The sequence below is a fragment of the Mytilus trossulus genome, chromosome 7 (genome assembly GCF_036588685.1).
Source record: "Mytilus trossulus isolate FHL-02 chromosome 7, PNRI_Mtr1.1.1.hap1, whole genome shotgun sequence".
Taxonomy (NCBI): domain Eukaryota; kingdom Metazoa; phylum Mollusca; class Bivalvia; order Mytilida; family Mytilidae; genus Mytilus; species Mytilus trossulus.
In genome coordinates, this window is record NC_086379.1 from 21,423,820 (window position 1) to 21,438,514 (window position 14,695).

Here is a 14,695-nt window from a genome sequence, read left to right on the forward strand (position 1 = left end):
TCATATGTTTTATATAAATAAGGTATAGGACATTTCATATTAATGACAAGTTTGTTAAGATTGAAGATTTTTTTCCTTTTTTTCCTACAATTTATAGGGACAATAGTACCTTTCGATGATCTGGTATTTTTGGGGAATTCAGACTTTATAGTTTCTTTTATTTACAGATTTACGATTTTTAAAGGAGAAGTTAAAAAATAAAGTACTAAGAAGTGTAATCATATCTGTTGAATGAAAACAAACCCAATAAAATCGTAAATAAATGGAACTACTACATGTATTTGATATTTTTTTAGGGGAGGGGTTAGGATGAATAATTTTGTCCCGCATTTTTCATGTTGAAATCTCTATCCTGCGTATTTATTTTTACACTATTCGGTCCTGCTTTCATTTCATCCTGGCTGTTTGTTTGGTCACGATGTTCATCCGGCAATTTTTTACTCAAATCTCTTGTCCTGCCTTTTCGGCCTCATTTTATCCCCCCTTATAAAAATCAAATTTGTAGATCCATTATTGATATGTTTGGCTTAAAACAACTTATTCGACTAACTTCAATAATACATGTCATATACCGTAGAAATGTAAGGATTTGTAGCTTGAAAATTTTAATATGAACGTGTATACCATCTATTCGAACTTGTCCTACTTAACATAAATTGCCAACCTATGGTAAATATAAGCAACAGTTGTCCAGTAGCGTATCCAGAAATTTTCATGAAAGGATGGGAGATTGGCTGCCTAAGAGTAGGCCCGCTACAGTCATGATTCATTGATTCCCTATACAATCAACTAAATGTCCCCCACAATAAGGTACTGCGAGCACTTTGACCATCCCTCTAAGTCCGCTTCTTTAGTCTACCAATGTTTAATAGTCAGTAGTTTGGTTCAGAAAAAACAAGGCCAGGCAACAATTTAAAAACGATAGAAGGTCATCAAAATACTGTAACTTCATTCCTTCCTTTACTTTATTCAGTGAAAGGTTTGGCCTGTATTCTTAAACTGTATCATGATAATGATTTTATATCAACTGTATATCAACGTAAATCCATTTTGAATGTTAACTCAATTACTCATAAAAAAATAATATTGTGGACATTTGAATATAATAAAATTGAGAAAGCATAAAAGTCTGCTAGTCCCTTTATGTCATTCTTTTTAGAATAGCGGGTTTCATTTATTCTTTGTTAAGTTTTAAAATCAAAATATTTTTCGTATCGTGACTGCTAAAAAGTAAAATCACAAAAATACTGAACTCAGAGGAATATCAATTAGGAAAGTCCATTATCTTGGCAAAATCAAATAACAAAACGCATCAAAAACGAATGGACAAGAACTGTCATATTCCTGACTTGGTATATATATGTGTTCATTTAGTGAAAAAAAAGTTTTGAGTAACGATCATCTTTTTATAAAAACAAGTCAAAGTTACGATCTTCTTAAGACGAAGTAACGATCATCATCGTGATTTTTTTAATCTCGATTTCCGTTCTTCAATTGTTTTTCTACAATTTATGAAAATTACATTCAATGGCAATGCTTATAAAGATTTTTCTTGGTGTAAAACAAATCTGAAAATAAGCTGAATAAGTGGAGAAATCAGCCTTCTAAAATATCCCTATATTTGTGTCCGCCCTATTGGGATGATCGTAACTGCAGTTACGATCATCACGTTGACACCGATGTAATATGCAATTCGAAATATTGAAATACTAGTAGGTAAAAAAAAAGTGTGAAATACAATATTTCACTTTAAATCGGTCAACAGATAAAGAATGAATTAGGGATAAAAGTGGGACGAAAGATACCAGGAGGACAGTCAAACTCATAGATACGTTAGACAAATATATTAAAAAGAGGGACGAAAGATACCAGAGGGACAGTCAAACTCATAAATCGAAAATAAACTGACAACGCCATTGCTAAAAACGAAAAAAGACAAACAATAGTACATATGACACAACATAGAAAACTAAAGAACAATCAACACAAACCCCACCGAAAACTAGGGGTGATCAAAGGAGCTCCTGAAGGGTAATCAGATCCTGCTTTACGTGTGATACCGGTCGTGTAGCTCATGTTATTACAAATCAGCTAAATAGTCTAATTTGGTACGTTACATTCATGAAAAGAAAGGGGATTGTATTTAATTTACGTTCTGTGCAAATCAAATTTTAGCAGAGCCCTCTCTTTACATATGTGTATGCATTCGTATATTATTCGTATATTATATCAAATAAATCTTTTGGAAATTCTCAACATTAATTCCATGTGTCTTGTTGACCTGCCCCCTTCTGTAATCCAAGTGTCAGAAAACAGGACACAATTAAAGAGCTATCATATGTTGTAACACGACTTTTAAACTGCTGATATGTTAAAATATGAAAAAATACATAAGTGTCTGAAAAACCAAAACATGTGCTAACACGTTACCAATCAACACCGTCAAACTGTTGGACAAAAACATTTAGTCTTTCGGTAGAGTTGTCTGAGGCACAAACTGTGATTGAGAAATTTCGGAATCTAATGCATTCTGGGTAATATATTCAAAAGCGTACACTTAAATTGTTCACAAACGTTGTAAACAAATTGAAATTCAACTAATGACGTAACATTATTTTCATTTTGGTGTGCGAACAATGATATCACCCATAGTCCTTTAGATTCTCAAAAATCGAACCGAACAGTTAGAACCAAAATCAATAGCATTTTAACAAGTATATTAATAAGAACTTTATTTGAATTTTCATGTATATGTTGAACATCTTTGTATGATAATTATGAGTAATGTGTACGTTAGTGATTTTTTTGGCACATCCACAACTACAATATCCGCATGTACATGTATCCTGCGAAAGACATGACATCTATGTTTTACTATTTTTAAAGTTCTAGGTCACAAAATATTTTCTGAAAAAAAATAACTAATATGAATATAGTCTTATGTGCTAACACCTACGTATTGTTGGTATGTAAAAGAGATCATAACTTTAAAGAATCGTTTTTTTCCATAGAATATATACGTGGGGAATACCCAGTTTAGACCATATATAACCGTTAGACAATTAGTATTTATAACAATCTAAAACTCAATATCGAAGATTATTTCAGTTGACATTTGTGACTAAAAGACGAAAAAATATAACGGTAAGTGCAGATTTAGTTCTACAATGATATATTTTCTGCTTTGTATTCATTTGATGAGTAAAACTTGAAATTTTGTAGATTATTTACATTTTGTACTGTTTCACCGCTTTCCCATGTTAGGGGGTTGAACGCCGGATAACTTGTTTGTTGCTGTATGTCATATTTAATTTGTATTCCGTTCATTGTTTTCTACATAAATAGTATAATGCTAATTGGGACTTTGGTGAAAAATTGTTGTTCAGTCTTTAGTTTTCTGTGTTGTGTTTTGTTTACTATTGGTTCTTTTTAATTGTTTTGATGGTTTGGCATGTCGTTGTCTATTTGATTTAGACTAATAAACCCAAACCCAAACCATTAAGAAACATAAAGTCATGGTAAAAACAATGTAATGTTTCGACAAATTTAACTCAAAAGTAAATTTATAATTATTCGAAATGGAGTTTACATTGTATTGATAAACTATTAAATATGTTTTTTAATTAATTTTAGAAATGAGCTGCGGAGTTCTTGTGTTGGTGACAATTCTAACAATTACATTTTTTATCCAGTTAACTTTGAGCACATGTGAAAGCCCTGTATGTCACGACTTAATAAATCCGAGGAATGCATATATATTCAACACGGTGATATGTGCTAGTGGAATTGTAGCACTTGTTTCCTATTTCATTCTATGGAAGGTAAACGAAAATAATGAAGAGACCGTTCATATACGAGAACACACGGGTAAAACGGACAGCCTAGTTAAAGTGTTCATGTGGATATTTACTTTTTTCACAACTTTATTTTCGATGATATCGATTTTGAATGGAAGAGCCAAAAAAGAAAAATTCAATGACTTAAAATCTAATGGAAACATAACAATCAATTGCACATACAACTCAAACTACGATGAAGCAGTTTTTGACTATAGAATCGTACAAATCATTTTCTGTTTACTTCAAAGTATGTTTTTGCAACTCACGTTTAATATCCGTTTTTATCGCTGCGTATTGGTAAAACTTGTCACATTCTTGATATTCTGGGCTAATGCTAGCCATTTCGTGTTGATACTAGTCAATGCTTACGTGTCATCGGAATATGATTCAAACAACAGCTTTGAGAAATGTATGAAACCTTATATTGGCAAAATACATTGGGAAATTAAAGACACGTATAAATTATTCGCTCGATTTTGTAAGCCTATGGAGGGGGAATACTCTGTACTCTGTATGTTACAAATATTTGAGGTTTCGTCTAGGGGAGTGCGTTATATCACTACATCCACAAGAGAAAATACTGGAGCACACATAACACATGCAGAATCGAAACAAGCAAATGACGAACAGAAGCCTCTATTGTCAAAACAATGCACAGACAATAATGAAGATTACGGAGTAAAATCATCACGGAGACTCTTATCACCTATAAAGACTAATAATACACACGAAGATGAACATATCAGCATACATATTTCAGATGACAATCTGCCTAAATCTACTGCAGAACAACAGCATTTCAACGAAGGCAAACACGAATCTCTTGACCGGAAAGAAACAATGCAAAAAATGTCGTTCTACCGATTTACACATATAACTGGCGTAGCTGTAATTTTCTTGTTTATTCCGGATTGTGGCCTTTCAATATATGCACTTGCTAATGGTAGTATAAAGAATACGTGTTTCAATTTAACAACATGCAGAGGTCTCACAAATGAGGAAACAATATTTTTTGTGTATCATATAATCCTCCATATTGTGATGATCTTTCTTTTCATGTTCTGTTTTTACATGCTTCATGGACCAAAGACGTATTTTGAAAGACTGGAAGTTTGGGAAATTCCATTTTTGAACTCAAGTCATTTTGTTATATCTTTGAGTTTTCTTGCATCTTTGACATTTTATTGTGTTATTCTAACAGCATACTCTTTATTTACACAAATGACGACGATTACACTTTTAATAGTAAAAAATGTATTGGTCGTTGTTCAGATATCAATACAAATATTTTTGATTTTAAAAGTAAACGAATTTAAAAAATCGACACTTTCGACATCCTTCCCACAAGTTTCAATGACTCATATATTCTGGGTCATTTCTCTTATGAATCTGGGTTTTTGGTTTACAAGTAATTTTACGGGAATGTCAAACTTTACAAAACTGGTTCTACATGAAATTTTAGGACATAAAACTGAACATGCTTTGTCTCATATTATTATATCATTTGTATGTTTCTTTTATTTCAAATCGTGTGCTAAATTTTATGAACTTTTTCGTGATCAATATAATTTCTAACTTAACAAAGTGCAATTGATGTATGCCTTTTGAAATATGATATTGCTTGAAAGTTTTGCATCATGTGTGTTTATACTAAAATATTGTTAGATAAATAACCGTATACCTGTAAGTTGATTTTCAGTAAGCAGATGTATTCTTTTGATTTTGTAAATCTATGTCATGTTACACAAGTTAAAGTTTCATCTAGAATTAGGAACAACTCAAAAGAAAGCTAAACTGCACTTTAAATTAATAATTTTAGATTTTAAAACCTTACAATTTTATTTCATTCCAATTTAAGCTTAGGATAAGCACTGTCAACTGTATTATTAAGTTAGTTATTTTTATTTTTTTAATTTTGATTTAAAATTAAATTAAACGGATTGTACTACTACTATAAATGTATACATCACTTATATGTCAAACCAATAAACACAGAAATATTTATATCAATGTATATAAAATTATTAATCACATGCATTTAATATTTACCAGATATTCATCATTAATTATCCTAAAAATGTATAACTAATTTTCTAAAAATTGCCAAATAAAATTATTTATTAATTTAACATTAGCTAGTTTCTGTGGATGTAAAAGAAACAAGTGACTGTCAAAAGAAAATCTTTTTAGATAGCGAACATATTTGTGATGCCCTTTGCATTATCTTAAGTGCTTGCCCTATATTGATTACCTTGCGTCGATTTGCGTTTCTTTTTCAATATAATAGCTTCAGCAATAGCTACAAGGAGAATCACTTATGTTGGATCTATGAAATTAGATATGAAGTGGTAATGCCATAAACACATCCCTTTCCATCCTTTCTCTTAAGTAATAACTTTCACTTTGACATTTTTACAACGTACGTAAAGTAAGAGGTATTTGATATGCGGTTGTGTTACCATTGGTTCGTATAATATCCATGTAGATTATGTGTTCGCCCCCTCGGATAAATTTTCGTTGAGGCTTATTGTGCATAGTTGACAGGTTGAAGTTTGAACATCTACATTAATCTTTTGATTATGCTATGTGATTGATGAGCTTGTCATAGAAGTGGGAGGTTTAGCTAACTTTACAACCAGATTAAGCCACCATTTTCTACATAAGAAAATGCCCGTACCAAGGCAAGAATATGACAGTTGTTATCCGTTCTTTTGATGTCTTTGAGCTTTTAATTTGCCTTTTGGTGAAGAATTTTCCTTTATCAATTTTTCTCAAGAGTTCAGCATTTTTGTAATTTTACTTTTTACATTAGGTGCAATTTATGCGTTTGTAGAAACATAGGAATTTATTTATAAAAATACGAATGAAAGATATTTTGTTGCACATCTTGAAGTTCCTTTAGCGGAAATTTACTGTGTTTCAAGAAATTAAATGTTCGTTAGTTCGACAAAAAAATTATTTGAAAACCTGCCCCATATCTATATAACCCTGAATTCAAATAATTTGTTACTGTGGTAGACCGACATCTTTGACCAATTCTACTTAAAAAAAAAGTAATGGCAGTATTACCGCGATACATTGCCTTGATCAGAGTACATCTCAGGAAACAATCCTACAGAAGAGAAATCACAACAGACAAAACAACAACAATAGCATTAATTGTAGCCATAATTCTCGCGTGATCTGCTCTAACTTGTTATTGAACCTACAATTATCTACATACTTTCTTTTCTTTCTCCTTGATAGTTTACAACCCTGAAATCGCCTGACTACTTAAGCAAAGTCAAATTACTTTCTGTTCAAATAACCTCGATCTGAAATTCAATCTTCATCGACCAGGCACAACACTTACTGTTTGTATTTGTTCACCTCGCTGAACATAACACAGATAAGTTCTAGAGTAAAAGAGAAGTTGTTACCTTTAATCAGGCACAACACTTACTGTTTGTATATGTCACCTCGCTGAACATATCACAGATAAGTTCTAGAGTAAAAGAGAAGTTGTTACCTTTAATCAGGCACAACACTTACTGTTTGTATTTGTTCACCTCGCTGAACATATCACAGATAAGTCTTAGAGTAAAAGAGAAGTTGTTACCTTTAATCAGGCACAACACTTACTGTTTGTATTTGTTTACCTCGCTGAACATATCACAGATAAGTTCTAGAGTAAAAGAGAAGTTGTTACCTTTAATCAGGCACAACACTTACTGTTTGTATTTGTTCACCTCGCTGAACATAACACAGATAAGTTCTACAGTAAAAGAGAAGTTGTTACCTTTAAACAGGCACAAACACTTACTGTTTGTATTTGTTTACCTCGCTGAACATATCACAGATAATTTCTACAGTAAAAGAGAAGTTGTTACCTTTAATCAGGCACAACACTTACTGTTTGTATTTGTTTACCTCGCTGAACATAACACAGATAAGTTCTACAGTAAAAGAAAAGTTGTTACCTTTAATCAGGCACAACACTTACTGTTTGTATTTGTTTACCTCGCTGAACATATCACAGATAAGTTCTACAGTAAAAGAGAAGTTGTTACCTTTAATCAGGCACAACACTTACTGTTTGTATTTGTTTACCTCGCTGAACATATCACATATAAGTTTTAGAGTAAAAGAGAAGTTGTTACCTTTAATAAGACACAACACTTACTGTTTGTATTTTTTCACCTCGCTGAACATATCACAGATTAGTTCTAGAGTAAAAGAGAAGTTGTTACCTTTAATATATCAACTATAACTAGTTTATATTATACAATGATGTTAAAATTAAAGCTGCAATTGTAACTAACTTTATAAGCATATTAACAAAATAATTTAGAATTGATATGAGTATCTATTGTGATAAGAAAAAATGATAAAGTAAAGGACTATGCTCTGGGGGGAATAATAATAAAAAAAAAACATGGTCTGCAAGGGAAAAAACGATAACACTTACATTGTAGAACACCAAGGTTACATGTATCAAGATGAACCCTACGCACAATTTGGGGTTTATGGACGAAAAAACAGGTAAATGTATTCTGTATATCGCAAAAGGTGATCAACCATATGTTTCATATAAATATAACAAAGTAGGGTTATGATTCCAAATGAGATTAATTTACTCTCAACCAAAGATCAAACGTGTTATAGAAGTGTACAATTAATCATCACCGTTATGCCTCCAACAATGAACAAAATGAAACCGCAGAGACAGCTATTAATAAAAGGCCCCGAAATTATCAATGTTGCACAATTTAGGCCCCAAAATTATCAATGTTACACAATTTAAACGAGAAAACTAACGGACTCATTTATGTTCAAAACCGTGAACGAAAAAAAAATACAGCTGATATACAGCTGATATACAGCTACAAACGACAATCAATGAATTAAAGGCTGATACTAACTGGGACATGTACATACAGAATGTGGCGAGATTAAACTAGTGTTTGTTGACAGTTGTGTAACAGTTCAACATAAAAACAAATAATCATGACTGTATAAGTCTTTAACTACTATATCATTGACCTTTACCTCACATCTCTTTTAAACAATATAAAATGCTTACCTTTATTCATGGTGTTATTAAATAATACTACACCATTCAATAGTCGTCACAGTATTGTCTAAATACCACAAATATAGCATTTTTAATTTGTTTCCACCTATCGGCTTTTACAAAATGTCAATTGCAAGCAGTTTTTTCAACTTACCCTCTTTGTATGCATACCATGATACTTTCGATTAAAATCATCCTGGGACATGTAATATCTGAGATTTGTGACAGTTAACAATATAAACCTAGCATGGCGGTAATGTAATTTAAGAGGCAGAACACAACATTAAAGGGATCATAATCAAACCCCACAAGTTAAAGAGACCGACGTAATCCGGTACAAAAAACGACAAAATGGAAAAAAAGTCTATCAACTATCGTTTTACGTCTCTTTTTCTTCGCAGTTTAGAATATTTTATTTTATAATATTGAATACACAGGAAATTTTCACTCATAGTAATTTCACGGGAGAATCTAACCCCAAATGAGCTTATTCACATGACTCTCTCGGGAGATGACAAACAAAAATCACGTGAATTTTACGTATAAGTCTGTTTGAGGTGAATTCGCGTGAGATAAATGTGACTGAAATAATTTAGTCCTCAATCAGGTTTATATTTAAAAGTTGCATAATCAATACTTTTATTTGTTTAAGCAGTTATTTTAGTAATTTGTTAATAATTTGTTTAAACACATTCTTTGTTTACACAATTTTTTAATTATTTGTTCTGTTAAAATCAGTTCTTTTTTTATGTGTTTGATTGTTCTATTATCTGTTTAATTCTGTTTTGATTAAAATAAATAATACACCTTATGCTACATTAAAGACTTGTATGTAAACAAGTAAAATCGGTTTCAAACAAAATAAATAAAACGCTTCAAGTTAACTGTACCCGAAGGAGTTGCAACTCAGTTTCCATGCATTTTTTATAGTTAATCATCAATTGAAAATCTATTCTCCAATAATATCCGACTAACAGTGAATCCCATTTGTAGTAATATTGAACATTTTATGATGAATTTAATGTCGCATTATTTTTATAATTCATTTAGTTAAAATTCATACAGATATACAAATAAACTTTTTCAATGTCTTTTACATTTTCCACATTCAAGTACGTTAAAGTCAATTATAACTTTCAGGTGTACCAGATAAGAAAATGCTAGTTGCTGTCTCCTTGGCATAATAATCAAGATATGCTTTAATTCGTTTTGCATGTAACAAACTTATAAATGAAAATAAAAATTATACAATGATGCATCCGAGTTACCTTTCTGGATTTATCTTTTGGAAAAAAGACCTCATTCAGAATGGGTTAAGCTATAAAATGTATTTGATAAAAAGTAACCGATGATGCAAACAATTATAAACTCCCATACAGAGACTTTTTGTCTTGGGAGATGAACATTTGGTCTGTCAGGGAGTTTTCTGCTCAGTTTCAAAATAAATAATTTTCTATAAAACAAGAAATTTGACAGAATATATTGATAGGGAATTAATTGAGGAACCAAACAAGCAAACAAAATATAGGGGTCACTAGAATTTTGGCGGGAAAATGTTCTCTCTTGAATTTTCATAGCTTTATCATTGCCCAGTTAAAAATCTCAAAAACTATTAAAAATAAATAAGATTTAATAAGACTTTTACTAATGGCTTAAAATCATACATGTAAAAGATTTATAAAAAGTAAAATGGGAGTCCTTGTGCAAATGTTTTTAAGGTATTCAAATGGATAAAACCTGAGGATTTCGAAAACCTGACAAAAATTCCAAAACATGACAAGCAAATATAAATAAGAACAAGACGATGAGTAAAAGGAATGTTTGTGTTCGCCCACACTTGGTTTAATTCTTCCAAACTATGTGATTTAACCAAGTCATGATATCTTGACCACTGTTACTTTTATATTTTTTGTCTGTTAGTCTGTTGTTTTGGGGGGAATTTTTAAAAAGAGCCGAAAGTTGGAGGTTGTTGTTGTCTGTTGTAGTGTAGTAATACTTTTTTTTAATTTTTTTTATGCATTATCAACACAATTTATTAAGATACTAGATTAACATTATTATTTCACTGTTTGCTAATTGTTCTATCAACTACATATAATTTACCATGCGGATCATACCTTCAAATTTTCTTTAATTATTAAAAAGATGTTAATATGTCGTCTTCGATGTAAAACCATAGGAAACAATCTACATACGTGTATAAATAGTTATTTTATAGATTATAATTACTTCTTTTTGTCCTAAGGAAAGATGAGCCTACATGTATATATATATAATGACTAATTCCATGTTTGTCTTATCACAGACAAATTGTACTTAATGAGTCGTCATCAACAAAATATCGACGTTCACAGCATTCATGAATTTGTATCAGTCATTGTTTATTGTATATTCCACATCATTTATAATTCTGATGCACCTGTGTCAACTGTAGAAAACTTTACCGACCTTGACATTCTTATTGGTGACCAGGATTTAGGATTGTTTCCACAGAATAACAATTTCATCACACGAACAAAACGCTTATTAAAAGCACAATATAAGAGAAAGTTCATTGAGAGGTTACAAAGTAGAAGAATATTACCAGATAAACGTAGCTTCCGGTAATTTTCATTGGATATCTGAAAATACTGTGCGAAATCACCAACTGTTGACGGCAAAATGGCTATTATTGATAGTAACACGATACTGATAAGAGTAATTGTAAATCGACGTTGATCTTTCTGCCAGTCTTTTTCCTTATTATTTCTAATCTCAAGTTCTTGACGGACTGACTTGGCGTTATGAACAGCACATATCAAATACGCGTTACAGAACATCAATATCAACAATGGCGAAACATGAAAAAGTGCTATACACGTAAAATCATAAATCTGATAATACACAGACTGAGATCGAAATGTTGTCTTTTTCATTGTGTACATATTGTCTTCTTTAACAACAAAGTAACAAAAGAATCTTGGCACGGATACTAATATAGTAAATAAAAGTATCAGAACAATACGGGTTTTAGCTCGATGAATACTGCAATACGACCTTGCCCATAGCGGGGCCTTTACAAAAATAAATCTATCAATTGTCACTCCTACAGTTAGTAATACACTTGCTGCCATAAAGAAATTAACAAGTGGGAAGAATATATAGGCATTAAACACCTGCCAGTCATGTGATGTAGACTTCCCTGATATTGACATGTGGATAAAAGACAATAGCAGCGCGCACATGTCAGTCATCGCAAGTATTTTGAGATATAAGTAAGGAGACTCGTTCAAATGTCCTTTGAATAAAATAATAAGATTTAAAATGTTTCCACATATTCCAAACACACATAATATTGGCCCAATGTAATTGTTTAACACCAAGTCAGCTATGTCCCGGCTCTTGGCTGACTGGTTTTCGAATGTTTGGCTTTCATTTAAGGAATCGTTGTATGAGATCAGATAATCCAAAGTAGAATTCATTTTACCTAAAAATATATAATTACAAAATTAATGTTGATTATATTGTACGATGTATCAAATGTGGTACAAACCAAAATACTTATTCTACACGATATTAACAAAATATAGAATTATTATAAAAGACATGTTTGCAATAATAGTCCAGTATTCTTAACATAATTGTTGCAATTTGTTTTTAAGATATGCGACTTAATCACTGTCTTGTAAGTTGAAAGTAGAGCTAAGTGCTCACAAAAAATTATATGCATGTGCCTATCCAAAGTCATGAGCCTCAATTAATATCCAGTATTTGGCAATGATTACGTTTTGTCATTACTGGTTCTAGGTTTAAGATACAGTGTAAGTTAGTTGTTTTTTGGGGGTTTTTTTTATCTTTTTTTTTAAAGGAGGGGGGGGGTGCTGCTTTCTATGCGGCACTGCTTTGGTACTTCCTTTACTGTACAGTGTAATTGGTATTTGCTGATTTCCATACGGAATGTTTTTTGCGCATTGGCATATGCCTTACGGTGACCTGCTTGGTTTTTTTGAAAGTTGATTCGTAGGCATTATTTATTTTACTCTTTAAATTTTTGCAACATCCGCTTCACTTCAATAACTAACAATAAGCAACATTTTTTTAGGGATATATGTCTGGATATAGATTGAATTAATTGAGCACGTGCAGTAGCCAACGAATACGGATATTTAAATAAAACGAAATTAAAAAAAAAGAAATTATCAATTTGTATTCCGAGAAGTGAGGGTCCCGCATAGCTATCAATAATATTTTAGTTAGTCTTATTGGTGTGGTACACTGGAATATTTAATCTGTACGAGGGATATCGATAGAATATATATTCATATTACGGATTAAAATGTGTCGAGGTTTGTGATTCTAATGCAATTTGTATGTAACAATTTTTTTCATTGACTAAAAGTTGCCGTCAAATCCACAGTTGACCAGGCGTAACTAAGGAGGGACAACCATTTTGAAATAATTGAATCAACAAATGTTCGATTAATACTATATAATCTAAATTAAAACAACACCTACCTCGAATTTGCCGTTTTAATGTTATTTTATCCGAATTTGAAGCGTACAGGTAACGTAATAACCTCCATCTTGTATGTTTTCAATTGTATGACGTCTTTGCGCCAAAATCATTCATGAAGTTTCGCGGATTTTTTTTTATTTGTCAAATTTAGACATTTTTCCAAGTTTTATAATATTGTTTTATTTTGAAATGCATTAGAATCGGAATGATAACAGTACTGTAGTTGAAGAGTTGCCACCGTCAATTTTGATTTGACGGTCGCAAATCTCCGTTTTACTGTCTCCGCTACGCGTCGCCAGTAAAACTGCATTTGCGACCGTCAAATCTACAATTGACGGTGGCAACTCTTCAACTACAGTACTGTTATTCCTTAATTGGATAACAACACAGAGATGTCAGTATATATTCAGGAAACTGCCGGGGTATATACGACGTTTTTATCCCCAATCGGAACCTCATAAACGTCATCATAACACCGGTTACTATGTGACGTCGACAAAAGTTATCAGATTGTCCGAGGATTCAAAACAAAATTGACGGTGGCAACTCTTCAACTACAGTACTGTTATCATTCCGATTCTAATGCATTTCAAAATAAAACAATATTATAAAACTTGGAAAAATGTCTAAATTTGACAAATAAAAAAAAAATCCGCGAAACTTCATGAATGATTTTGGCGCATATATATATATACTAACATCTGTGTGTTGTTATCCAATCACAAACCTCGACGCATTTGTAATCCGATATATAAACTCTAAGCCGGGAATGTCACAGTATATATATACCCTGTCTGAGACCTGAATAACATATAATATAAATTGTTAACATTGTAACGTATTAATTGTCTCCTAGTATTTTAAATATCTGAGTAGTAGTATATACATGTAGTTCTTTAAACAGGTTGGAACATCGTGAAAAACACATCAAAAGCAATGTTCATACAAAGTACAATTTTCTCTCATTGGCACTTGACAACTACTAGTACTAAATTTTGTTAAATGTTGATTGATTTGTGTCTGTCGTAAGTCCAGTACATTTAGCAAAAATAATATTCCAATTAAAAAAACAGTGTAGTGTTTAGAACGAAACAAAATAAAAAAAGTTCAAAAGTTAGGTCTTGTAATAGGCGATCGAGCTGATGACGGGACGACAGTTGGAATGCCACCTGGAATTAAGAATATTGGCTACGGAAAGAAAAGGTTTGCAATAGGAAACCTATGTAGTACCCTGTAAGAGATGTTTAATGTTTTTTTTGCGTGTAGCGATTGTGGCGGAACACTGGTCTGACCAGACGTTGCTGCGTA

The 14,695-nt window shown here is 31.7% G+C and overlaps 2 protein-coding genes across 2 annotated transcripts; one reads left to right on the forward strand and one right to left on the reverse strand.

Moving 5' to 3' along the window:
• The first annotated feature begins 2,958 nt into the window (after positions 1 to 2,958).
• Positions 2,959 to 6,045, forward strand: LOC134724778 (uncharacterized). Its single transcript, XM_063588025.1, has 2 exons — positions 2,959 to 3,144; positions 3,634 to 6,045. The coding sequence occupies exon 2, from the start codon at positions 3,636 to 3,638 to the stop codon at positions 5,412 to 5,414; it is 1,779 nt and encodes a 592-aa protein (XP_063444095.1). The 5' UTR covers positions 2,959 to 3,144; positions 3,634 to 3,635; the 3' UTR covers positions 5,415 to 6,045.
• A 5,249-nt stretch (positions 6,046 to 11,294) lies between these two features.
• On the reverse strand, positions 11,295 to 12,353 carry LOC134726245 (probable G-protein coupled receptor B0563.6). Its single transcript, XM_063590646.1, has one exon. The coding sequence runs from the start codon at positions 12,351 to 12,353 to the stop codon at positions 11,295 to 11,297; it is 1,059 nt and encodes a 352-aa protein (XP_063446716.1).
• Between the last annotated feature and the right edge of the window lie 2,342 nt (positions 12,354 to 14,695).

Bases quoted from the DNA above. Each gene is read 5' to 3' on its own strand.
- LOC134724778 (XM_063588025.1), top strand. From the start codon at position 3,636: ATGAGCTGCGGAGTTCTTGTGTTGGTGACAATTCTAACAATTACATTT.
- LOC134726245 (XM_063590646.1), bottom strand. From the start codon at position 12,353: ATGAATTCTACTTTGGATTATCTGATCTCATACAACGATTCCTTAAAT.